This window comes from Oncorhynchus gorbuscha, linkage group LG16 (genome assembly GCF_021184085.1).
Source record: "Oncorhynchus gorbuscha isolate QuinsamMale2020 ecotype Even-year linkage group LG16, OgorEven_v1.0, whole genome shotgun sequence".
NCBI lineage: Eukaryota > Metazoa > Chordata > Actinopteri > Salmoniformes > Salmonidae > Oncorhynchus > Oncorhynchus gorbuscha.
Window position 1 is genome coordinate 10,473,766 of NC_060188.1, and position 27,653 is coordinate 10,501,418.

At 44.9% G+C, this 27,653-nt stretch overlaps 1 protein-coding gene and 1 pseudogene across 1 annotated transcript; one reads left to right on the forward strand and one right to left on the reverse strand.

The window, feature by feature from the left end:
* Window positions 1-27,653, reverse strand: part of LOC123998976 — an 899,899-nt pseudogene that overhangs the window by 592,362 nt on the left and 279,884 nt on the right.
* Window positions 10,228-20,286, forward strand: LOC123998949. The gene is made up of 4 exons (XM_046304211.1): window positions 10,228-10,724; window positions 11,193-11,243; window positions 18,399-18,465; window positions 18,579-20,286. Exons 1-4 carry the CDS (start codon window positions 10,545-10,547, stop codon window positions 18,941-18,943), a joined length of 663 nt encoding a protein of 220 aa, XP_046160167.1. The 5' UTR covers window positions 10,228-10,544; the 3' UTR covers window positions 18,944-20,286.

Here is a 27,653-nt window from a genome sequence, read left to right on the forward strand (position 1 = left end):
TCAGGAGGCTGAAGAAATTCGGCTTGTCACCAAAAGCACTCACAAACTTCTACAGATGCACAATCGAGAGCATCCTGGCGGGCTGTATCACCGCCTGGTACGGCAACTGCTCCGCCCTCAACCGTAAGGCTCTCCAGAGGGTAGTGAGGTCTGCACAACGCATCACCGGGGGCAAACTACCTGCCCTCCAGGACACCTACACCACCCGATGTTACAGGAAGGCCATAAAGATCATCAAGGACATCAACCACCCGAGCCACTGCCTGTTCACCCCGCTATCATCCAGAAGGCGAGGTCAGTACAGGTGCATCAAAGCTGGGACCGAGAGACTGAAAAACAGCTTCTATCTCAAGGCCATCAGACTGTTAAACAGCCACCACTAACATTGAGTGGCTGCTGCCAACACACTGACATTGACACTGACTCAACTCCAGCCACTTTAATAATGGGAATTGATGGGAAATGATGTAAATATATCACTAGCCACTTTAAACAATGCTACCTTATATAATGTTACTTACCCTACATTATTCATCTCATATGCATACGTATATACTGTACTCTATATCATCGACTGCATCCTTATGTAATACATGTATCACTAGCCACTTTAACTATGCCACTTTGTTTACATACTCATCTCATATGTATATACTGTACTCGATACCATCTAAATCAAATCAAATCAAATTTATTTATATAGCCCTTCGTACATCAGCTGATATCTCAAAGTGCTGTACAGAAACCCAGCCTAAAACCCCAAACAGCAAACAATGCAGGTGTAAAAGCACGGTGGCTAGGAAAAACTCCCTAGAAAGGCCAAAACCTAGGAAGAAACCTAGAGAGGAACCGGGCTATGTGGGGTGGCCAGTCCTCTTCTGGCTGTGCCGGGTAGAGATTATAACAGAAAATGACCAAGATGTTCAAATGTTCATAAATGACCAGCATGGTCAAATAATAATAAGGCAGAACAGTTGAAACTGGAGCAGCAGCACAGTCAGGTGGACTGGGGACAGCAAGGAGCCATCATGTCAGGTAGTCCTGGGGCACGGTCCTAGGGCTCAGGTCCTCCGAGAGAGAGAAAGAAAGAGAGAATTAGAGAGAGCATATGTGGGGTGGCCAGTCCTCTTCTGGCTGTGCCGGGTGGAGATTATAACAGAACGTGGCCAAGATGTTCAAATGTTCATAAATGACCAGCATGGTTGAATAATAGTAAGGCAGAACAGTTGAAACTGGAGCAGGAGCATGGCCAGGTGGACTGGGGACAGCAAGGAGTCCTCATGTCAGGTAGTCCTGGGACATGGTCCTAGGGCCCAGGCCAGTTGAAACTGGAGCAGCAGCATGGCCAGGTGGACTGGGGACAGCAAGGAGTCATCATGTCAGGTAGTCCTGGGGCATGGTTCTAGGGCTCAGGTCCTCCGAGAGAGAGAAAGAAGGAGAGAAGGAGAGAATTAGAGAACGCACACTTAGATTTACACAGGACACCGAATAGGACAGGAGAAGTACTCCAGATAAACAAACTGACCCTAGCCCCCGACACATAAACTACTGCAGCATAAATACTGGAGGCTGAGACAGGAGGGGTCAGGAGACACTGTGGCCCCATCCGAGGACACCCCCGGACAGGGCCAAACAGGAAGGATATAACCCCACCCACTTTGCCAAAGCACAGCCCCCACACCACTAGAGGGAAATCTACAACCACCAACTTACCATCCTGAGACAAGGCCGAGTATAGCCCACAAAGATCTCCGACACGGTACAACCCAAAGGGGGGAAACCCAGACAGGCCGACCACAACAGTGAATCAACCCACCCAGGTGACGCACCCCCCCCAGGGACGGCACGAGAGAGCCCCAGCAAGCCAGTGACTCAGCCCCGTAACAGGGTTAGAGGCAGAGAATCCCAGTGGAAAAGGGGAACCGGCCAGGCAGAGACAGCAAGGGCGGTTCGTTGCTCCAGAGCCTTTCCGTTCACCTTCCCACTCCTGGGCCAGACTACACTCAATCATATGACCCACTGAAGAGATGAGTCTTCAGTAAAGACTTAAAGGTTGAGACCGAGTTTGCGTCTCTGACATGGGTAGGCAGACCGTTCCATAAAAATGGAGCTCTATAGGAGAAAGCCCTGCCTCCAGCTGTTTGCTTAGAAATTCTAGGGACAATTAGGAGGCCTGCGTCTTGTGACCGTAGCGTACGTATAGGTATGTACGGCAGGACCAAATCAGAGAGGTAGGTAGGAGCAAGCCCATGTAATGCTTTGTAGGTTAGCAGTAAAACCTTGAAATCAGCCCTTGCTTTGACAGGAAGCCAGTGTAGAGAGGCTAGCACTGGAGTAATATGATCAAATTTTTTGGTTCTAGTCAGGATTCTAGCAGCCGTATTTAGCACTAACTGAAGTTTATTTAGTGCTTTATCCGGGTAGCCGGAAAATAGAGCATTGCAGTAGTCTAACCTAGAAGTGACAAAAGCATGGATTAATTTTTCTGCATCATTTTTGGACAGAAAGTTTCTGATTTTTGCAATGTTACGTAGATGGAAAAAAGCTGTCCTCGAAATGGTCTTGATATGTTCTTCAAAAGAGAGATCAGGGTCCAGAGTAACGCCGAGGTCCTTCACAGTTTTATTTGAGACGACTGTACAACCATTAAGATTAATTGTCAGATTCAACAGAAGATCTCTTTGTTTCTTGGGACCTAGAACAAGCATCTCTGTTTTGTCCGAGTTTAATAGTAGAAAGTTTGCAGCCATCCACTTCCTTATGTCTGAAACACATGCTTCTAGCGAGGGCAATTTTGGTGCTTCACCGTGTTTCATTGAAATGTACAGCTGTGTGTCATCCGCATAGCAGTGAAAGTTTACATTATGTTTTCGAATAACATCCCCAAGAGGTAAAATATATAGTGAAAACAATAGTGGTCCTAAAACAGAACCTTGAGGAACACCGAAATGTACAGTTGATTTGTCAGAGGACAAACCATTCACAGAGACAAACTGATATCTTTCCGACAGATAAGACCTAAACCAGGCCAGAACATGTCCGTGTAGACCAATTTGGGTTTCCAATCTCTCCAAAAGAATGTGGTGATCGATGGTATCAAAAGCAGCACTAAGGTCTAGGAGCACGAGGACAGATGCAGAGCCTCGGTCCGATGCCATCAAAATGTCATTTACCACCTTCACAAGTGCCGTCTCAGTGCTATGATGGGGTCTAAAACCAGACTGAAGCATTTCGTATACATTGTTTGTCTTCAGGAAGGCAGTGAGTTGCTGCGCAACAGCCTTCTCTAAAATCTTTGAGAGGAATGGAAGATTTGATATAGGCCGATAGTTTTTTATATTTTCTGGGTCAAGGTTTGGCTTTTTCAAGAGAGGCTTTATTACTGCCACTTTTAGTGAGTTTGGTACACATCCAGTGGATAGAGAGCCGTTTATTATGTTCAACATAGGAGGGCCAAGCACAGGAAGCAGCTCTTTCAGTAGTTTAGTTGGAATAGGGTCCAGTATACAGCTTGAAGGTTTAGAGGCCATGATTATTTTCATCATTGTGTCAAGAGATATAGTACTAAAACACTTGAGCGTCTCTCTTGATCCTAGGTCCTGGCAGAGTTGTGCAGACTCAGGACAACTGAGGTTTGGAGGAATACGCAGGTTTAAAGAGGAGTCCGTAATTTGCTTTCTAATAATCATAATCTTTTCCTCAAAGAAGTTCATGAATTTATCACTGCTAAAGTGCAAGTCATCCTCTCTTGGGGAATGCTGCTTTTTAGTTAGCTTTGCCACAGTATCAAAAAGGAATCTTGCCTATGCTGCCCTGTACCATCACTCATTCATATATCCTTATGTACATATTCTTTATCCCCTTACACTGTGTATAAGACAGTAGTTTTGGAATTGTTAGTTAGATTACTTGTTGGTTATTACTGCATTGTCGGAACTAGAAGCACAAGCATTTCGCTACACTTGCATTAACATCTGAATCAAATCAAATTTTATTTGTCACATACACATGGTTAGCAGATGTTAATGCGAGTGTAGCGAAATGCTTGTGCTTTTAGTTCCGACAATGCAGTGATAACCAACAAGTAATCTAACTCACAATTCCAAAACTACTGTCTTATACACAGTGTAAGGGGATAAAGAATATGTACATAAGGATATATGAATGAGTGATGGTACAGAGCAGCATACAGTAGATGGTATCGAGTACAGTATATACATATGAGATGAGTATGTAGACAAAGTAAACAAAGTGGCATAGTTAAAGTGGCTAGTGATACATGTATTACATAAGGATGCAGTCGATGATGTAGAGTACAGTATATACGTATGCATATGAGATGAATAATGTAGGGTAAGTAACATTATATAAGGTAGCATTGTTTAAAGTGGCTAGTGATATATTTACATAATTTCCCATCAAATCCCATTATTAAAGTGGCTGGAGTTGGGTCAGTGTCAATGACAGTGTGTTGGCAGCAGCCACTCAATGTTAGTGGTGGCTGTTTAACAGTCTGATGGCCTTGAGATAGAAGCTGTTTTTCAGTCTCTCGGTCCCAGCTTTGATGCACCTGTACTGACCTCGCCTTCTGGATGATAGCGGGGTGAACAGGCAGTGGTTCGGGTGGTTGATGTCCTTGATGATCTTTATGGCCTTCCTGTAACATCGGGTGGTGTAGGTGTCCTGGAGGGCAGGCAGTTTGCCCCCGGTGATGCGTTGTGCAGACCTCACTACCCTCTGGAGAGCCTTACGGTTGAGGGCGGAGCAGTTGCCGTACCAGGCGGTGATACAGCCCTCCAGGATGCTCTCGATTGTGCATCTGTAGAAGTTTGTGAGTGCTTTTGGTGACAAGCCGAATTTCTTCAGCCTCCTAAGGTTGAAGAGGCTCTGCTGCGCCTTCTTCACGACGCTGTCAGTGTGAGTGGACCAATTCAGTTTGTCTGTGATGTGTATGCCGAGGAACTTAAAACTTGCTACCCTCTCCACTACTGTTCCATCGATGTGGATAGGGGGGTGTTCCCTCTGCTGTTTCCTGAAGTCCACAATCATCTCCTTAGTTTTGTTGACGTTGAGTGTGAGGTTATTTTCCTGACACCACACTCCGAGGGCCCTCACCTCCTCCCTGTAGGACGTCTCGTCGTTGTTGGTAATCAAGCCTACCACTGTTGTGTCATCCGCAAACTTGATGATTGAGTTGGAGGCGTGCGTGGCTACGCAGTCGTGGGTGAACAGGGAGTACAGGAGAGGGCTCAGAACGCACCCTTGTGGGGCCCCCGTGTTGAGGATCAGCGGGGAGGAGATGTTGTTGCCTACCCTCACCACCTGGGTGCGGCCCGTCAGGAAGTCCAATACCCAGTTGCACAGGGCGGGGTCGAGACCCAGGGTCTCGAGCTTGATGACGAGCTTGGAGGGTACTATGGTGTTGAATGCCGAGCTGTAGTCGATGAACAGTATTCTCACATAGGTATTCCTCTTGTCCAGGTGGGTTAGGGCAGTGTGCAGTGTGGTTGAGATTGCATCGTCTGTGGACCTATTTGGGCGGTAAGCAAATTGGAGTGGGTCTAGGGTGTCAGGTAGGGTGGAGGTGATATGGTCCTTGACTAGTCTCCCAAAGCACTTCATGATGACGGAAGTGAGTGCTACGGGGCGGTAGTCGTTTAGCTCAGTTATCTTAGCTTTCTTGGGAACAGGAACAATGGTGGCCCTCTTGAAGCATGTGGGGACAGCAGACTGGTATAGGGATTGATTGAATATGTCCGTAAACACACCGGCCAGCTGGTCTGCGCATGCTCTGAGGGCGCGGCTGGGGATGCCGTCTGGGCCTGCAGCCTTGCGAGGGTTAACACGTTTAATATCTTACTCACCTCGGCCTCGACCGGACCGTGCAGGCGCACTGGAGCTCTTGAGCACCAAGCCTGCCCAACCTTACCTGGCTCGATGCCCACTCTAGCCCGGCCAATACGAAGGGCTGGTATGAACCGCACCGGGCTATGCACCCGCACTGGAAACACTGTGCGCTCCATAGCATAACACGGTGTCTGCCCGGTCTCTCTTGCCCACCAGTAAGCACAGGGAGTTTAAGCAAGTCTCCTACCTGGCATAGCCATACTCCCTTTAAGCCCCCCCCAACAATTTTTTTGGTCTGCTTTTCGGGCTTCCAACCGCGTCGCCGTGCTGCCTCCTCATACCAGAGCCTCTCCGCTTTAGCCGCCTCTATTTCTTCCTTGGGACGGCGATATTCTCCAGGCTGAGCCCAGGGTCCTTTTCCGTCTAATATCATCTCCCAAGACCAGAAGTCCTTATATCGCTGCTCCTCACGATTAACAGGGAGAGTAGGCTCAGGTCTGACTCCTGACTCTGCTACTCTCTCCCTGAGCCCTCCCCCAATAAATATTTGGGGGTGACTATCGGGTTTAGCTCTGCACCGCCGTGTCTTTCTTTTCGACTCCATTCGCCTATAGCCCTCTTCACACTGCTCCAGCGAATCCCAGGCGGGCTCCGGCATTCTCTCTGGGTCGGCCGCCCACCTGTCTATTTCTTCCCACGTCGTATACTCCATGCTTTTGCTGTCCAAAACGTCCTCCCTTCGCTGCTGCCTGTTAACACGCTGCTCAGTCCGAGTGTGGTGGGTGATTCTGTAACGGCGTTCTTCGTTTGTCATAAGAGAGTCGGACCGAAATGCAGCGTGGTGGTTACTCATTTCTTTAATGAAGAAAAACAAAAGCGATAGATGAAATAACTTATAGAAACAAAAACAACAAACGGAACGTGAAACCTAAATACAGCCTATCTGGTGAACACTACACTGAGACAGGAACAATCACCCACGAAATACACAGGGAAACCCAGGCTACCTAAATACGGTTCCCCATCAGAGACAACAAGAATCACCTGACTCTGATTGAGAACCGCCTCAGGCAGCCAAGCCTATACTAGACACACCCCTAATCAACCACAATCCCAATGCCTACAAAAACCCCAATACGACAATACAATAACCCCATGTCACACCCTGGCCTGAACAAATAATAAAGAAAACACAAAATACTAAGACCAAGGCGTGACACCAACGCTCTAACCACTAGGCTACCTACCACCCCACATACAGTGCATTTGGAAAATGTTCAGACCCCTTGACATTTTCCACATTTTGTTACGTTACAGCCTTATTATAAATTTGATTCATTTTATTTTTCTTCTCAATCTACACACAATACCTCATAATGACAAATCGAAAACATGTTTTTAGAAATTCTTGAAAATGTATTAAAAAAACTAAAACAGATACCTTATTTACATAACAAATTCAGACCCTTTGTTATGAGATGTGAAATTTAGCTCCATTCCATTGATCATCCTTGAGATGTTTCTATAACTGGATTGGAGTCCACCTGTGGGAAATTCAATTGATTGGACATGATTTGGCAATGGCACACACCTGCCTATATATGGTCTCAAGGTTGACAGTGCATGTCAGAGCAAAAACCAAGCCATGAGGTTGAAGGAATTTTCCTTGGAACTCAGAGACAGGATTGTGTCGAGGCACAGGTCTGGGGAAGTGTACCAAAACATTTATGCAGCATTGAAGGTGCTCAAGAACACAGAGACCTCCATTCTTAAATGGAAGAAGTTTGGAACCACCAAGACTCTTCCTAGACCTGGCCAGACTGAGCAATCGGGGGAGGAGGGCCATGGTCAGGGAGGTGACAAAGAACCTGATGGTCAATCTGAATGAGCTCCAGAGTTCCTCTTTAGAGATGGGTGAACCTTCCAGAAGGACAACCATCTCTGCAGCACTCCACTAATCAGGCCTTTATGGTAGAGTGGCCAGCCGGAAGCCACTCCTCAGTAAAAGACACATGACAGCCCACTTGGTGTTTACCAAAAGGAAACTGAAGGACTCAGATCATGAGAAACAAGATTCTCTGGTCTGATGAAACCAAGATGGAACTCTTTGGCCTGAATACCAAGTGTCACGTCTGATGGAAACCTGCCACCATCTCTACGGTGAAGCATGGTGGTGGCAGCATCATGCTGTGGGGATGTTTTTCAGCAGCAGGGACTGGGAGACTAGTCAAGGTCGAGAAAAAGATGAACGGAGCAATGTAGAGAGAGATCCTTGATGAAAACCTGCTCCGGAGCGCTCAGGACCTCAGACTGGGGTGAAGGTTCACCTTCCAAATGGACAAATACACTAAGCACATAGCCAAGACAACGCATGAGTGGCTTCGGGAAAATCTCTGAATGTCCTCGAGTGGCCCAGCCAGAGCCTGTACTTGAACCCGATCAAACGTCTCTGGAGAGACCTGAAAATAGCTGTGCAGCGACACTTCCAATCCAACCTGACAGAGCTTGAGAAGATTTGCAGAGAAGAATGGGAGAAACTCCCAAAATACAGGTGTGCCAAGCTTGTAGCTTCATACCCAAGAACTCGAGGCTGTAATCACTGCCAAAGGTGCTTCAACAAAGTACTGAGTAAATGGTCTGAATACTTATGTAAATGTGATTTCAGTTTTCATTTCATTTCCAAAAATATTAGATTTTTTTCTTTTTTTTCTTTGGGGTATTGTGTTTAGATTGATGATGGAAAACTGTTGAATCAATTTTAGAATAAGGCTGTTACAAAGTGAATACTTAGCTCTCATTGAGTAAAGAAACACCCCTGGATGGAGTAGGTCTCTCACCTGCACACCTACTGATGGGAAGGAGGCTGCAGACAAAGATTTTGAAGTCAGACAGATTGTTAAATCCAGGACTCTATCAGCATATCAGGAACAGGCTCACAAGCAGACAACAGAGACAAAACACCACCTTGACCAAAGCACATGTAAGCTTTTGGTCATGAAGGAAGGAGAACGCGTCAGGAACAGACAAGACAACAAATGGCAACCAACGATTTTAAAACATGACCAGACAAGGTCATACATAGTACAAACACAAAATGAGAGAATCTACTGAAGGAACACAGAGACACAACACGCCCAGAGAGACACTCAGAAACCATAATGGACCTTATCCAGTGGAAAGAGAACCTGAAACAAGAGTCAGCCTGGAAGAAAACTACTCCTCTGTGTGTTCTCCAACACCAACAACACCAAACCAAACAATGTAAACACTGACACACCAGTGAATTTAACTCGTTATGGAAGACCTATCAGAATGCCAATTCTGTCAGTGTTTGTAGTTCAAACAGAGACAAACAAACAAAAAACAAAATAGAAGAAAAATTAAACATTGACAAGACATTAATAATAACAATGTCATGACTATTGTGATGTCTATATTACCAAGAAAAAAAATCAACGCTTGTTTGCATATTGTTTGCAATGTGAAACACTGAGTTGAAAGAACATGGTTTTGAGAAACAAATGACCCAAAGAAAGGGAGAAGTCATGTATATACTTACCCGTAGTGCCCGAGGGCTGCTCTGTTACTATTTACTACATGTCATCTGTACTTTGCACTTCACCAATTACGTCAGATAAACATGGTTATTGTACCCGCATTCCTGTGTGCTAGTATATTACAAAGCCTATTGCTCATATGCCACAAGAAAGCAAAGGTCAGTTATTTCCTTTACAACCTAAACAACGTTAGAAACGGAGAGTAGTATCCAACTTCCACTTAAGGAAGTGTTTTTGTTCCATAATGTCGATGTAATCATCATATGTGTAGGTGTTGTTTTGGCCTTTGTCATCACTAACCAGGTCAGTGTACTCAAATACCAAGATTGACACCTTAACCCTGTTGTGTGGTCCAGAAACTTTTCCCAGGTCAGCCACAAGTCACTAAAGTGAAACCATAAGAGGTGCACAGCACAGCCTGGCGTGCAGCTGAGACTGGGAGATTTTAGAGATGCAAACATTTGAAACACAACCTTGTGACATGTTATCATACTAATGCACTGAAGAGTGGGGTTTGAATATGTTGACTTGACCTGGATTTTACTACAGTACTTTTGCACAGAAAGAGGAAGAGAATAGAAAGAAAGCGAATTACACACTGACACATCAGAAAAGTGAATGCGCTCACATTGAACAGTGCCAAAACACTATCGGTTCGATTTGGCTTATTGTAGTAGCTGACAAATCACGTTGTAAAATCTATTTAGGGGAAAGATGTGAATGACTCATTTTCACTTAAAGGTCAATGTTTATCACGCCCTCGTTTTCTCATTGGTTGTGAGTGGTGTTCCTCTTTCTCTAGTAGTGTGAATAGTAGGAGGGCCATTCCCCTACGTGAAGAGTTATCTATCTTTGTTTTCCTTCAGTCACTCAGGAAAGTACCAGCCCGACCTGCCTCCTGTCCTGGACAGCTACAGAGGAACACAGAGCAGAACACAGACATAAAGACATCCTCGTCGGATACAGACGCAACACACACACAGCAGTGTTCTGAGGTTTCACAGCAGAGGAAGCCAAGAGGACAAACACACACAGCGGCTCCATCTCTCTCTCTTCCTGCACGCCCTCTGCTGCATCTCAGGGGACTGAGGTTGCTCTACCCGTGCCTCCCCCCCCCCCACGGCCGGACGTTGCAGATTGATGATGCCGCAGCAGTCAATGGATCGCTGTGAGGTTTCAGAGAACTGCCACCATCATAGCCCGGGGGCCCAGGGGAGCCAGCGGCGCCTGGTCAGTGGACTCCTTCTCTGGGTCGGTCTTCTCACCGTCAGCCACGTGGTCTCCATCACCCTACTCGTCATCACCAGGCCACATGCACTGGTAAGACTCCTAACCTGCATAGACACACACTTACACACTCTCTGGGAGGGACATAGTTAGTGAAATCAAGTTGAATTAAATCTGTATGTATTGTAGCTCACTTTGTGTAAAGATGAGATCTTGAAGTTGGATCAATGTGTGTCAATAGAGAGGTGTATTGTAGCTGTGGTAACACCGGCCTGTTGCACCTGTTGAGTACGAGCCTCTGAAGTGGTTTCAGTAGCATCACAGCTGGTGGGGGAAACGCATCACTATGTGTGGTTTAGTACTGGTGACATCAGAACCCTGTTCTCCAATATGAAAGGGTTGGGTGTGTGCTACTGAATGATCACTGTGTATATCATATTAATACTGTTTCATAAAGCCTAGAGTAGAGCTGAATACAAATGTCTTTCTCAGGCAAAATGTAGTTACTTACAAGTTACTGATACGACAATCGTCATGATATTTCCCATCTCCCTCCCCCAGCCTCTGCCAGAAATAGTTTCAGCTCCAAAACCCACAGCAGACTCATCTCTGGTAAGCTAACCACAAGACGGGTTTAAACATGTTTCCAACCTCTAAAGTTTTAACATGTCCAATGCAAACGTTTGGTTCATTTTTGCCCTCTCCAAAACAGAGTATTCATAACATCATCATATACATGATTATATATATCATATACATCATCATATATCATATCATCATCATATACATGGCCTGCCAATAGGATATACAATAGACCAGGGTTTCCTAAAACTCAGTCCTGGGGTCACCCTGGAGTAGACGTTTTGGTTTTGCCCTAGTACTACACAGCTGATTCAAATAATCAAGGCTTGATTATTTGAATAAGCTGTGGTGTTAGGGCAAAAACCAAAACGTGTACCTGTGGGAGGACCCCGGACCAAGTTTTGGAAACCTGGCAATAGATAATTTTGAATGCATCTTGGAAGGGACCTGAGCCTAGGCTAGGCCATACCTCGTCAGTCTCACTTTCTCTGTCTGACTTATCATCCTCCAGGCTCTCAGACAGTAGAGGGCTCAACCACCAGCCTCATCGAACTGCAGGGGAAGGTGACATGTCATAACATCACATCCACATGCAGGGAAATGCCACTGTGCAGATTTTCCTTCTCTGAAATCAGATTTCAATCTCTGTTTTTCAATCATGAACGTGTGGCATACTCCATTAGTAAGTGTTAATGGAGGCAACTAGTTGAAATTCATTCCTAAATGTGATAGGCATGCAACATCTAGCCCAAATCCAGACATCTTTATTATTATTTAATGTATCAATAAGCCGGGTCTCAGGGCATTCCATAGAGCTTGTGAGGAATCTCCCGACCCGTTGTCGTACATGTTTTAGCAGCATGTTTCCCGTGTTGGATGGTATCCGTAATCGTTTGATGGAAATGTTGTCGTACATGTTTCAGCAGCATGTTTCCCATGTTGGATGGTATCCGTAATCGTTTCTGATGGAAACGTTGTCGTACATGTTTCAGCAGCATGTTTCCCATGTTGGAGGGTATCCGTAATCGTTTGATGGAAACGTTGTCGTACATGTTTCAGCAGCATGTTTCCCGTGTTGGATGGTATCCATAATCGTTTCTGATGGAAACGTTGTGGTACATGTTTTAGCAGCATGTTTCCCGTGTTGGATGGTATCCGTAATCGTTTCTGATGGAAACGTTGTGGTACATGTTTTAGCAGCATGTTTCCCGTGTTGGATGTTATCCGTAATAGTTTCTGATGGAAACGTTGTCGTACATGTTTCAGCAGCATGTTTCCCGTGTTGGAGGGTATCCGTAATCGTTTCTGATGGAAACGTTGTGGTACATGTTTTAGCAGCATGTTTCCCGTGTTGGATGGTATCCGTAATCGTTTCTGATGGAAACGTTGTGGTACATGTTTTAGCAGCATGTTTCCCGTGTTGGATGGTATCCGTAATCGTTTCTGATGGAAACGTTGTGGTACATGTTTTAGCAGCATGTTTCCCGTGTTGGATGGTATCCGTAATCGTTTCTGATGGAAACGTTGTGGTACATGTTTTAGCAGCATGTTTCCCGTGTTGGATGGTATCCGTAATCGTTTCTGATGGAAACGTTGTGGTACATGTTTTAGCAGCATGTTTCCGTGTTGGATGGTATCCGTAATCGTTTCTGATGGACACGTTGTCGTACATGTTTTAGCAGCATGTTTCCCGTGTTGGATGGTATCCGTAATCGTTTCTGATGGAAACGTTGTGGTACATGTTTTAGCAGCATGTTTCCCGTGTTGGATGGTATCCGTAATCGTTTCTGATGGAAACGTTGTGGTACATGTTTTAGCAGCATGTTTCCCGTGTTGGATGGTATCCGTAATCGTTTCTGATGGAAACGTTGTGGTACATGTTTTAGCAGCATGTTTCCCGTGTTGGATGGTATCCGTAATCGTTTCTGATGGAAACGTTGTCGTACATGTTTCAGCAGCATGTTTCCCATGTTGGATGGTATCCGTAATCGTTTGATGGAAACGTTGTCGTACATGTTTCAGCAGCATGTTTCCCATGTTGGATGGTATCCGTAATCGTTTCTGATGGAAACGTTGTCGTACATGTTTCAGCAGCATGTTTCCCATGTTGGATGGTATCCGTAATCGTTTGATGGAAACGTTGTCGTACATGTTTTAGCAGCATGTTTCCCGTGTTGGATGGTATCCGTAATCGTTTCTGATGGAAACGTTGTGGTACATGTTTTAGCAGCATGTTTCCCGTGTTGGATGGTATCCGTAATCGTTTCTGATGGAAACGTTGTGGTACATGTTTTAGCAGCATGTTTCCCGTGTTGGATGGTATCCGTAATCGTTTCTGATGGAAACGTTGTGGTACATGTTTTAGCAGCATGTTTCCCGTGTTGGATGGTATCCGTAATCGTTTCTGATGGAAACGTTGTGGTACATGTTTTAGCAGCATGTTTCCCGTGTTGGATGGTATCCGTAATCGTTTCTGATGGAAACGTTGTCGTACATGTTTCAGCAGCATGTTTCCCATGTTGGATGGTATCCGTAATCGTTTGATGGAAACGTTGTCGTACATGTTTCAGCAGCATGTTTCCCATGTTGGATGGTATCCGTAATCGTTTCTGATGGAAACGTTGTCGTACATGTTTCAGCAGCATGTTTCCCATGTTGGATGGTATCCGTAATCGTTTGATGGAAACGTTGTCGTACATGTTTTAGCAGCATGTTTCCCGTGTTGGATGGTATCCGTAATCGTTTCTGATGGAAACGTTATTGTTTGTGTCACTGAGCAGTGCACAAGAAAGTATTAAATCCAATCGTTTGATGCTAACCACACCCCCTCCAATTTAATTAAATGATGGATTCCCCAACTGAGCACTCACATGGCACACTCTCACTTCTAGACAGGTAAACAGAATGTCAGCAATCAGACAATAAAATGTCACTTAAGGCCCCCAAAAGGTTAGGGCCAGCTCTGACTGTGTGTGTGGATATGGATGTGGGTATGCAGACCTGCGAGCCACTGCAGCCCATCATGATGAGGTCAGATAGTGTGTGGCCCCCTTCCCCATTAAAGTTGCACATCCCTGCCCTATATGGAACATTACTGTTAAAATAACTGTACTTACTGTTATATCTGTATAAGTGACAGCAAACTCTGTAGGGATATGTAACATCTAGACATAAGTAATATAATAACTACAGGTTCTGCTATGCCCATTGTACAGAAACAGTAGAAAGGCAGATATAATATTTTTAAAAGGTTATTAAGCTTAGAGGTTTAGGTTTGCTTGTTGGACACTATAAATAAACAGTAAATATTTCCAGGGTTATTGTTAATTTTGGCTATTTTCTACATTGTAGAATAATAGTGAAGACGTCAAAACTATGAAATGACACATAGAATCATGTAGTAACCAAAAAAGTATCAAAATATATTTGAGATTTTAGATTCTTCAAAGCAGCCACCCTTTGCCTTGATGACAGCTTTGCACACTCTTGGCATTCTCTCAACCAGCTTCACGAGGTAGCCACCTGGAATGCATTTCAATTAACAGGTGTGCCTTGTTAAAAGTTAATCTGTGGAATTTCTTTCCTTCTTGATGCTTTTGAGCCAATCAATCAGTTGTGTTGTGACAAGGAAGGGAAGATATACAGGAGATAGTGCTATTTGGTAAAAGACCAAGTCCATATTATGGCAAGAACAGCTCAAATAAGCAAAGAGAGATGACAGTCCATCATTACGTTAAGACATGAAGGTCAGTCAATACAGAACATTTCAATAACTTTAAGCATTTCTTAAAGTGTAGTCGCAAAAACCATCAAGCGCTATGATGAAACTGGCTCTCATGAGGATCGCCACAGGAAAGGAACACCCAGAGTTACCTCTGCTGCAGAGGATAAGTTCATTAGAGTTACCAGCCTCAGAAATTGCAGCACAAATAAATGCTTCACAGAATTCAAGTAACAGACACATCAACTGTTCAGAGGAGACTGTGTGAATCAAGCCTTCAATGTCAAACCACTACTAAAGGACACCAATAATAAGAAGAGACTTGCTTGGGCCAAGAAACACGAGCAATGAACATTAGACCGATGGAAATCTGTCCTTTGGTCTGATGACTCCAAAATTGAGGTTTTTGGTTCCAACTGCCATGTATTTGTGAGATGCAGAGTATATGAAAGGATGATCTCTGCATGTGTTGTTCCCACCATGAAGCATGGAGGAGGAAGTGTGATGGTGTTGGGGTGCTTGCTGGTGACACTGTCAGTGATTTATTTTGAATTCAAGGTACACTTAACCTGAATGGCTACCACAGCAATCTGCAGCAATACGCCATCCCATCTGGTTTGCGCTTAGTGGGACTATCATTTGTTTTTCAACAGGACAATGACTCAACACACCTCCAGGCTGTGTAAGAACAATAACCATTTGACCAAGAAGGAGAGTGATGGAGTGCTTCATCAGATGACCTGGCCTCCAAAATCACCCGACCTCAACCCAATTGAGATGGTTTGGGATGAGTCGGATCGCCGAGTGAAGGAAAAGCAGCCAACAAGTGCTCAGCATATGTGGGATCTCCTTGGAAAAGCATTCCAGGTGAAGCTGGTTGAGAGAATTCCAAGAGTGTGCAAAGCTGTCATCAAGGCAAAGGGTGGCTACTTTGAAGAATCTCAAATCTGTTTATATTTGTTTAACACTTGTTTGGTTACTACATGATTCCACATATTCCATATTTTATAGTGTTGATGTCATCACCATTATTCTTCTATGTAGAAAATAGTCAACCCTTGAATGAGTAGGTGTGTCCAAACCTTTGACTGGTACTGTATATCAGCATTGACACAGATAATGTAACAAACATACCTTCAGAGCACATTTGACCTCACCCCAAACTCTTCTTTTAAAAAATCAGCATGGTTCTCAAAATGGTTTCCCTCAAACATGAACTTGCTCAGCATCCATACAGTACAACATCTCCAAAATCTCTTCAGGGACAAAAAGCTCTCTTGAACAAATACCAAAACTGGTGGATAAATTAAGATAGTTCACCCAGGCCATTCTTCGTCTATGGTACAATGGCGTTCGCAACAATTTGATGTGATGTGCATTCCGCCAGCTACTGTGCAGGTGAATAATAAAGATCCCCCAAAAGGAAATAATGTGGGTAAAAATAAATCAAATATCTTACAATCTATCAAAAAATAAGTCAAAATCTATCAAAATCAACCTGCTTTTCTGTAAAAAAACAAAATTCCAATCAGGTCCCTACACAGGCTATAAAGACCCCTGTGAGGGCAGGTACATTTACTAGCAACAATAGTCCTTGCAGTGCTTCTGCCATGAAGTCTTGGAGCCCAAAAACTTCTCGGCTGCAGATATAATGATGTCCAGCTTCTTGGACACTTAGTCACTGTGGCTATAAATGCCACAAAATCCACTTTCTTCACAATGAGTGTATCCAGATCACTCAATTGACTTGTTAAAACACTAGCAACTGGTTGGAATGCATCCACCTCCATATCTTCAACACTGTGGCCTCTTGCTCCTTCAACTCTCTTCACTGCCTCCACATAAGAGATCTGCTGCCAGCCCTGATTCTTGGCACCTCAACCTCTTTCACCCTAACAGGGCACTCAAGGAAGTCTGGAGAATGATCCCCACCACAGTTGCAACACTTTCCATTGACAGATTCTTCAATACTATACTTCTCCCATCTGCAAACATTTGACACGTAACCATGACCTTTACAAATTCCACACTGTAATGGTTTGGACACAAATGCTCTCACCACGTACCTCACATACTGTATCCAATCTTCACATATTCAGATAGAGTCTCCTCAAACAACAATAATATCGATAGGCTTTTCTCCTTCCATTTACCATATGGGTCAGGTGACGTGCACTGACCACTCCTGGGATTTTCTCCTTCCTTCCATTTACCATATGGGTCAGGTGACGTGCACTGACCACTCCTGGGATTTTCTCCTTCCTTCCATTTACCATATGGGTCAGGTGACGTGCACTGACCACTCCTGGGATTTTCTCCTTCCTTCCATTTACCATATGGGTCAGGTGACGTGCACTGACCACTCCTGGGATTTTCTCCTTCCTTCCATTTACCATATGGGTCAGGTGACGTGCACTGACCACTCCTGGGATTTTCTCCTTCCTTCCATTTACCATATGGGTCAGGTGACGTGCACTGACCACTCCTGGGATTTTCTCCTTCCTTCCATTTACCATATGGGTCAGGTGACGTGCACTGACCACTCCTGGGATTTTCTCCTTCCTTCCATTTACCATATGGGTCAGGTGACGTGCACTGACCACTCCTGGGATTTTCTGACTAAGGTACTCATGCACAGACTCCAGCTATAAATCCTTTGGCAGGCATTTATTCTGTTCTTCATCAACACAAACAAGGCCACTTCTAGTCACCTTGATTGAATTCACCTTTCCCACTGCTTTCTTCACAGTCCTCGATATTACTAATGGATTTCCCAAATGAATCTCCTTGTCCAAAAAACTCAGTTCAATAAGAAATGCATTATTGGACTGGTCATTGTCTTCTACTACAACTTTTGCTAATTTTGTTCCATTCTTTGATTTCACAATTTCCATTCATTGTCACGCACTTCACTTGCCGCACTTTCAGATTCAAGCACAGTCGCCATTTCCTCCAGTCAAGCCATTTACTATTGACACCAATGCAATGGCAGCTTATGCTGGTCTGGTCTACTTAGTTCATTGACTTTCATCAACCCAAGCCCCCATGCCCAGCAAGTTGGGTGTTTCACTTCCTCTTCGGTCTCTGCAGATACTGAGGGTTGCTTTTATACTTTCCTGCCTGTGCTTCCCTAAATAGGGTCCCCAGGGGAACATAGACAACAGCTGTAGTTCGTACCCTGTCACAGATAAAAAGGATAGTTTGAATACTTTGTTCCAGGGTTGGGGTTAATTATATTTAAATTCCAGTCAATTCAGGAAGTACACTGAAATTCCAGTTTCAATTATCTTCAGTGCTTTTCAATGAGGAACATTACTTTTGAAATGATTGGAATTGAAATGGAATTGACCACAACCCTTCTTTGTTTTACTGTTAGGATTTGATTCGTGTTGCTTGGATGCCCACCATTACTTTAATGAGTAGAGAGATCAGTGACTAATGACGAGTTATTTCTGTCTCCACAGAGTATACCTCTGGAGTCACAAAGAGTGCCATGGCAAATGCTCACCTTTGAACCCACAAGTATAGACGGTGAGAGTTCTTAGAAAGTTCAGTCTCTTTGAATTTTTAGATATAGTCACAATTCATTTATATTCCAATTCTAGCCACATTACTGATGCCAGTTTTCAATTTATCATTCACAGATAATGATGTCTCGGTGGCGAGAAGTGGGATCAAGTGGAAGACTCAGTCCAAGGCGAATAATTTTGTCTCCCTAAAGGGCGGATCCCTGACCATCAACCAGGATGGTTGTTACTTCCTGTATCTTCAGGTGACTCTGGAGACACCAGAGGTGTCTGGACAGCACATAGTGAGAGTGAACAAGCCCAACAGAGTCCTGCTGGAAGTAAGGATGACCAACACCTCCCTCAGCACAGGGTTCCTGGGCAGGGCTGTGGATCTAGCAGCCTCTGACACCCTCACAGTCACTGTCTCCCCTGGTGCCAGGATCAACACCAGCTACACCGCCACATACCTGGGCATCATAGGTCCAAAATTATATCTGTAGATTCTATTGGATATAGACACTCCTGTCTTCATAGACACATGCTGGGGGCTAGAACTGGGAGTCATTTGGTAGGGGTTGATTGAATAGATCCTGGGGATCTGGAGTTAACTGGGATCAACCAATCATCCCACCATCTGTCAGAGAGATGGAGAAGTGGGGAAGATCATGTGGGAGACACGGTATATTTACTGAAAATGATTCAGTCCGACTCCCTGCTCATCACAGAAGATTATTCCACTCCTTTATCCTCTACCTAGCCTTCCAACTGGTTTTGAGCTGCAAGGATTTTCTTTCCAGAATTCTACTGATTTTTTTTATTTGATTTTTATTTAACTAGGCAAGTCAGTTAAGAACAAATTCTTATTTTCAATGAGGGCCAACCAAAATGCAAAAGGCCTCCTGCAGGGAAGGGGGATTATAAATGATAATATAATAATAATATAATATAATAATGCGTCTTGTAATGTTGGAAAAATATGTTTAAAAGTATTCGTCATTATGGGTTGTACTGTTACTTTAGCATGTTTCTCTCTTGGATGAAGTAGCACTGTTTTTATTGCTCAGGATTATAGTTAGTATGTTTTTTTCCAGTAAATATTGTTTTTTAAGCTTTGAATGAGGGGATTGTCTTATCAAGTCATGTGCACAGGGTTGTTGAGAGAATGCACAGTATCACCATATCTTTAATGTTTACTTTCATATTTTCGTATTGCTTTGTATTTAAAATATTTGTTTTTTACCTATTTATGTCTTATTACAATATTATCTTATTATTATTTTCTTCTTATTTATTTTCTACATCTATTTTGAAGGGCATGTTGAGTATGTTGTAGGATGAGATGTAGAGATAATCAATGAATGTATGTATGTCACTAATCAGGTTTCCATTCAATCGTTTTATGCCAGTAAAGTACGTCTGGTAAAACATTTAATGACAGCCCTGATGGAAACAGAATGTTTCGGTAAACCTTCCAAATGTAGACAAAACAAAGTACGCTACGGTAAAGTACGGTAAGACGGTAAAACACGGTAAAAGTACGGTAAAACACCTTCATGCCCAAATATTGATGTAATAACCATCATATCGAAGTAAACTTGGAGTCACGCCACTACGACTCGGGAAAGCATGCAGTTTATTGGCTACAGATTAAATACATTATGATGAACTTTTCAATAAATATCGAGGGTCTTCTTCTGGCGATGATGATCGATTCTTAATAATCGCATTATGTTGGTATATCAAATGTATTTATAAAGCCCTTCTTACATCAGCTGATATCTCAAAGTGCTGTACAGAAACCCAGCCTGAAACCCCAAACAGCAAGCAATTGTCATGCAGGTGAAAGAGGACCCAAAAGCGACTTAACAGAAACAGAGTTTATTTAAGTCCAAAACGGAATAACAGAAATCCTCTAGACTTGTAGAGGGGAAACAACTGGAGAAGCGGCCACAGACTGCAGGTCGCTTCGGGTAGGCGCAGGCCGTAGTCGACAGAGACACCTGCTCACACGCAGCATCTGATGAAGGCAAAAAAACACGACAGGACAGGGCGATACACAATCACAGCAAAAACACGACAGGACAGGGCGAAACGCAATCACAGCATGGTGAATACAATACAAGGAACCGACGGGACAGGAACGGAACACAAAGGAATAAATAGGGACTCTAATCAGGGGAAAGGATCGGGAACAGGTGTGGGAAGACTAAATGATGATTAGGGAATAGGAACAGCTGGGAGCAGGAACGGAACGATAGAGAGAAGAGAGAGCGAGAGAGTGAGAGAGGGAGGGGGAGAGAGAGGGCTAGAAGGAGGGAAAGAACCAAATAAGACCAGCAGAGGGAAACGAATAGCATGGGAAGCACAGGGACAAGACAAGATAATAAATGACAAACATGACAGTACCCCCCCACTCACCGAGCGCCTCCTGGCGCTCTCGAGGAGGAACACTGGCGGCAACGGAGGAAATCATAGATCAAACGGTCCAGCACGTCCCGAGAAAGAACCCAACTCCTCTCCTCAGGACCGTAACGAAAAACGATAAAAAGGGAAACTAGGGTACTACTCTAAAAAAAAAATGAGAACTAGGGACAGACTGAGACACAGCAAGGGCAGGGACAAGAACAGGAGAGATGCGATGGCAGGGAACAGACTGAGACCCAGCAAGACCAGGAGCAGAAGCAGAAAAAAATTACCAGACTTCTTCTGCGCGCAGTCTGAACACGCAGCCACGAAACGGCGCGTGTCACGCTCCTGAGTCGGCCACCAAAAGCGCTGGCGAATAGACGCAAGAGTGCCTCGAACACCGGGATGACCAGCTAACTTGGTAGAGTGAGCCCACTGAAGAACAGCCAGACGAGTGGAAACAGGAACGAAAAGGAGGTTACTAGGACAAGCGCGCGCGACGCAGTGTGCGTGAGTGCTTGCTTAACCTGTCTTTCAATTCCCCAGACTGTCAACCCGACAACACGCCCATAAGGAAGAATCCCCTCGAGATCAGTAGAAGCCACAGAAGAACTAAACAGACGGGATAAGGCATCAGGCTTGGTGTTCTTGCTACCCGGACGGTAAGAAATCACAAACTCGAAACGAGCGAAAAACAACGCCCAACGAGCTTGACGGGCATTAAGTCGTTTGGCAGAACGGATGTACTCAAGGTTCTTATGGTCTGTCCAAACGACAAAAGGAACGGTCGCCCCCTCCAACCACTGTCGCCATTCGCCTAGGGCTAAGCGGATGGCGAGCAGTTCACGGTTACCCACATCATAGTTGCGCTCAGATGGCGACAGGCGATGAGAAAAATAAGCGCAAGGATGAACCTTATCGTCAGACTGGAAGCGCTGGGATAGAATGGCTCCCACGCCTACCTCTGAAGCGTCAACCTCGACAATAAATTGTCTAGTGACGTCAGGAGTAACGAGGATAGGAGCGGACGTAAAACGTTCTTTTAGAAGATCAAAAGCTCCCTGGGCGGAACCGGACCACTTAAAACACGTCTTGACAGAAGTAAGAGCTGTGAGAGGGGCAGCAACTTGACCGAAATTACGAATGAAACGCCGATAGAAATTAGCGAAACCTAAAAAGCGCTGCAACTCGACACGTGACCTTGGAACGGGCCAATCACTGACAGCTTGGACCTTAGCGGAATCCATCTGAATGCCTTCAGCGGAAATAACGGAACCGAGAAAAGTAACGGAGGAGACATGAAAAGAGCACTTCTCAGCCTTTACGTAGAGACAATTCTCTAAAAGGCGCTGTAGAACACGTCGAACGTGCTGAACATGAATCTCGAGTGACGGAGAAAAAATCAGGATATCGTCAAGATAGACAAAAACAAAAATGTTCAGCATGTCTCTCAGAACATCATTAACTAATGCCTGAAAAACAGCTGGCGCATTGGTGAGACCGAACGGCAGAACCCGGTACTCAAAATGCCCTAACGGAGTGTTAAACGCCGTTTTCCACTCGTCCCCCTCTCTGATGCGCACGAGATGGTAAGCGTTACGAAGGTCCAACTTAGTAAAGCACCTGGCTCCCTGCAGAATCTCGAAGGCTGATGACATAAGGGGAAGCGGATAACGATTCTTAACCGTTATGTCATTCAGCCCTCGATAATCCACGCAGGGCGCAGAGTACCGTCCTTCTTCTTAACAAAAAGAACCCCGCCCCGGCCGGAGAAGAAGAAGGCACTATGGTACCGGCGTCAAGAGACACAGACAAATAATCCTCGAGAGCCTTACGTTCGGGAGCCGACAGAGAGTATAGTCTACCTCGAGGAGGCGTGGTCCCTGGAAGGAGATCAATACTACAATCATACGACCGGTGAGGAGGAAGGGAGTTGGCTCGGGACCGACTGAAGACCGTGCGCAGATCATGATATTCCTCCGGCACTCCTGTCAAATCGCCAGGTTCCTCCTGAGAAGTAGGGAGAGAAGAAACGGGAGGGATGGCAGACATTAAACACTTCACATGACAAGAAACGTTCCAGGATAGGATAGAATTACTAGACCAATTAATAGAAGGATTATGACATACTAGCCAGGGATGACCCAAAACAACAGGTGTAAACGGTGAACGGAAAATCAAAAAGAAATAGTCTCACTGTGGTTACCAGATACTGTGAGAGTTAAAGGTAGTGTCTCAAATTTGATACTGGGAAGATGACTACCATCTAAGGCAAACATGGGCGTAGGCTTGTCTAACGGTCTGAAAGGAATGTTATGTTTCCGAACCCATGCTTCGTCCATGAAACAACCCTCAGCCCCAGAGTCAATCAAGGCACTGCATGTAGCACCCGAACCGGTCCAGCGTAGATGGACCGACATAGTAGTACAAGATCTAGATGAAGAGGACTGAGTAGTAGCGCTCACCAGTAGCCCTCCGCTTACTGATGGGCTCTGGCCTCTTACTGGACATGAATTAACAAAATGTCCAGCAACTCCGCAATAGAGGCACAGGCGGTTGGTGATCCTCCGTTCCCTCTCCTTATTCGAGATGCGAATCCCTCCCAGCTGCATGGGCTCAGTCTCAAAGCCAGAGGAGGGAGATGGTTGCGATGCGGAGCAGGGAAACACCGTTGATGCGAGCTCTCTTCCACGAGCCCGGTGACGAAGATCTACCCGTCGTTCTATGCGGATGGCGAGAGCAATCAAAGAGTCCACATCTGAAGGAACCTCCCGGGAGAGAATCTCATCCTTAACCACTGCGTGGAGTCCCTCCAGAAAACGAGCGAGCAGCGCCGGCTCGTTCCACTCACTAGAGGCAGCAAGAGTGCGAAACTCAATGGAATAATCCGTTATGGACCGTTCACCTTGGCATAAGGAAGCCAGGGCCCTAGAAGCCTCCCCACCAAAAACTGAACGGTCAAAAACCCGAATCATCTCCTCTTTAAAGTTCTGGAATTTGTTAGAGCAATCAGCCCTTGCCTCCCAGATAGCTGTGCCCCATTCTCGAGCCCGGCCAGTAAGGAGTGAAATGACGTAAGCAACCCGAGCTCTCTCTCTAGAGTATGTGTTGGGTTGGAGAGAGAACACAATCTCACACTGCGTGAGAAAGGAGCGGCACTCAGTGGGCTGCCCGGAGTAGCAAGGTGGGTTATTAACCCTAGGTTCTGGAGGCTCGGCAGGCCAGGAAGTAACAGGTGGCACGAGACGTAGACTCTGGAACTGTCCAGAGAGGTCGGAAACCTGAGCGGCCAGGTTCTCCACGGCATGGCGAGCAGCGGACAATTCCTGCTCGTGTCTGCCGAGCATGGCTCCTTGGATCTCGACGGCAGTGTAACGAGCGTCTGAAGTCGCTGGGTCCATTCCTTGGTCGGTTCCTTCTGTCATGCAGGTGAAAGAGGACCCAAAAGCGACTTAACAGAAACAGAGTTTATTTAAGTCCAAAACGGAATAACAGAAATCCTCTAGACTTGTAGAGGGGAAACAACTGGAGAAGCGGCCACAGACTGCAGGTCGCTTCGGGTAGGCGCAGGCCGTAGTCGACAGAGACACCTGCTCACACGCAGCATCTGATGAAGGCAAAAAAACACGACAGGACAGGGCGATACACAATCACAGCAAAAACACGACAGGACAGGGCGAAACGCAATCACAGCATGGTGAATACAATACAAGGAACCGACGGGACAGGAACGGAACACAAAGGAATAAATAGGGACTCTAATCAGGGGAAAGGATCGGGAACAGGTGTGGGAAGACTAAATGATGATTAGGGGAATAGGAACAGCTGGGAGCAGGAACGGAACGATAGAGAGAAGAGAGAGCGAGAGAGTGAGAGAGGGAGGGGGAGAGAGAGGGCTAGAAGGAGGGAAAGAACCAAATAAGACCAGCAGAGGGAAACGAATAGCATGGGAAGCACAGGGACAAGACAAGATAATAAATGACAAACATGACAGCAATGCAGATGTAGAAGCACGGTTGCTAGGAAAAACTCCCTAGAAAGGTCAAAACCTAGGAAGAAACCTAGAGAGGAACCAGGCTATGAGGGGTGGCCAGTCCTCTTCTGGCAGTGCCGGGTGGAGATTATAACAGCACATGGCCAAGATGTTAATAATCAATAATAATCACAGTAGTTGTCGAGGGTGCAACAAGTCAGCACCTCAGGAGTAAATGTCAGTTGGCTTTTCATAGCCGATCATTAAGAGTATCTCTACCACTCCTGCTGTCTCTAGAGAGTTGAAAACAGCAGGTCTGGGACAGGTAGCACGTCCTGTGAACAGGTCAGGGTTCCATAGCCGCAGGCAGAACAGTTGAAACTTGAGCAGCAGCACGGCCAGGTGGACTGGGGTCAGCAAGGAGTCATCATGCCAGGTAGTCCTGTCCTAGGGCTCAGGTCCTCCGAGAGGGAGAGAGAAAGAGCGAATTAGAGAAAGCATACTTAAATTCACACAGGACACCCGATAAGACAGGAGAAGTACTCCAGATATAAAAGACTGACCCTAGGCCCCCTAGACACATAAAATACTGCAGCATAAATACTGGAGGCTGAGACAGGAGGGGCCAGGAGACACTGGCCCCATCCGATGATACCCCCCGGACAGGGCCAAACAGGCAGGATATAATCCCACCCACTTTGCCAAAGCACACAAAGTATGTTTGATGGAAACATCTTTGGCGGGGGAATGCACATATCATTTTAGCAGATTTGAGAATATTAGTATGAAAATCTAACGCAAATTGGATGGAAACCTACTTTATAGTGCCAAATAAACTAGGATAAAATGTACGTTGTTACTAATTCCACAAGTGAAGTTCCCGCTGGGAAACATGAATGTAATCTATTATATTAAGAAAGCACTGGATTTTTTTTTTCTCCAAACAAATAAATGAAGTAGAATAATTGACGTGTATATGGCTTTTATTTCACCTTCAAATATTGTTTGTTTGAAGCCATAATTACAGAATCATCATTACTAAATCATGACATGTTGTGAAATTATTTAAAAGTAAAGCACAAATACATTTAAGTCTAATCGTGTCATACCAACGCTGTGGGGGGGTGAGAGCTATTATAAACAGATGTGAAACCACCAGATGTGAATCAGTACCAACACAGTGAAATAAGGGTCATATTGAACTACAGATGTAGGATCATCATTTGATCCCCCTGTTGCAGAATAACTTGTGTATTTGAGGTTTAAAAAGGCTTCTAAAGTTTGTCATTTCTACACTGAAATTTCAGACTTGATTTTCCAATAAGAGAACTGTATCTACAGTGCATTCAGAAAGTATTCAGACCCCTTGACTTTTTCCACATTTTGTTACATTACAGCCTCATTCTAAAATGTATTAAATTGTTTTTCTTGTAACGGCTGTTGTGGGAAGAAGGTGAGGACTAAAGCTCAGCGTGGTAAGTGTTCATCTTATTTAATGAAAACGGAACACTGAATAACAAAACAAAGAAACAACCAGAACAGTTTTGCCTGGTGTAGACACACAGACTGAAAACAAACACCCACAAAACACAATCAAAAACAGGCTACCTAAATATGGTTCTCAATCAGGGACAACGATTGACCTCTGATTGAGAACCATACCAGGCCAAACACAGAAATAGAAAATCATAGAAAAACTAGCATAGACAACCCACCCAACTCACGCCCTGACCATACTAAAACAAAAGACAAAACAAAGGAACTAAGGTCAGAATGTGACATTTCCCCTCATCAATCTATAAACAATACCCCATAATGAGAAAGCAAAAACAAGTTTTTAGAAATGTTTGCAAATGTTTTTGTTTTTTTAAGAAACGGAAATATGACATTTACATAAGTATTCAGACCCTTTACTCAATACTTTGTTGAAGCACCTTTGGCAGCGATTACAGTCTCGAGTCTTCTTGGGTATGACGCTACAAGCTTGGCACACCTGTATTTGGGGAGTTTCTCCCATTCTTCTCTGCAGATTCTCTCAAGCTCTGTCAGGTTGGATGGGGAGCATCGGTGCACAGCTATTTTCAGGTCTCTCCAGAGACATTAGATCGGATTCAAGTCCAGGCTCTGGCTGGGCCACTCAAGTACATTCAGAGACTTGTCAGAAGCCACTCCTGCGTTGTCTTGGCTGTCTGCTTAGGGTCATTGAACCTTCGTCCCAGTCTGAGGTCCTGAGCAGGTTTTCATCAGGAATCTCTCTGTACTTTGCTCTCTTCATCTTTTCCTCGATCCTGACTAGTTTCCCAGTGCCTGCCGCTGAAAAACATCCTCACAGCATGATGCTGCCACCACCATGCTTCACCATAGGGATGGTGTCAGGTTTCCTCCAGACGTGACGCTTGGCATTCAGGCCAAATAGTTCAATCTTGGTTTCATCAGACCAGACACTCTTGTTTTTCATGGTCTGAGAGTCTTTAGGTGCCTTTTGGCAAACTCCAAGTGGGCTGTCATGTGTCTTTTACTGAGGATTGGCTTCCGTCTGGTCACTCTACCATAAAGGCGTGACTGGTGGAGTGCTACAGAGATGGTTGTCCTTCTGGGAGGTTCTCCCATCTCTACAGTGGAACTCTGGAGCTCTGTCAGGGTGACCATCGGATTCTTGGTCACCTCCCTGGAGAAGGTCCTTCTCCCCTGATTGCTCAGTTTGGTCGGGTGGCTAGCTCTAGGAAGAGGCTTGGTGGTTCCAAACTTCTTCCATTGAAGAATGATGAGAGTCTCATACCAAAGGGTCTGAATACTTATGTAAATACGGTATTTCTGTATTATTAATACAT

Coding starts and splice junctions, on each gene's coding strand:
- LOC123998949 (XM_046304211.1), top strand. CDS start 10,545: ATGATGCCGCAGCAGTCAATGGATCGCTGTGAGGTTTCAGAGAACTGC. Junction 10,725..11,192: donor TCACCAGGCCACATGCACTG/GTAAGACTCCTA, acceptor TCCCTCCCCCAG/CCTCTGCCAGAAATAGTTTC. Junction 11,244..18,398: donor CCACAGCAGACTCATCTCTG/GTAAGCTAACCA, acceptor CTGTCTCCACAG/AGTATACCTCTGGAGTCACA.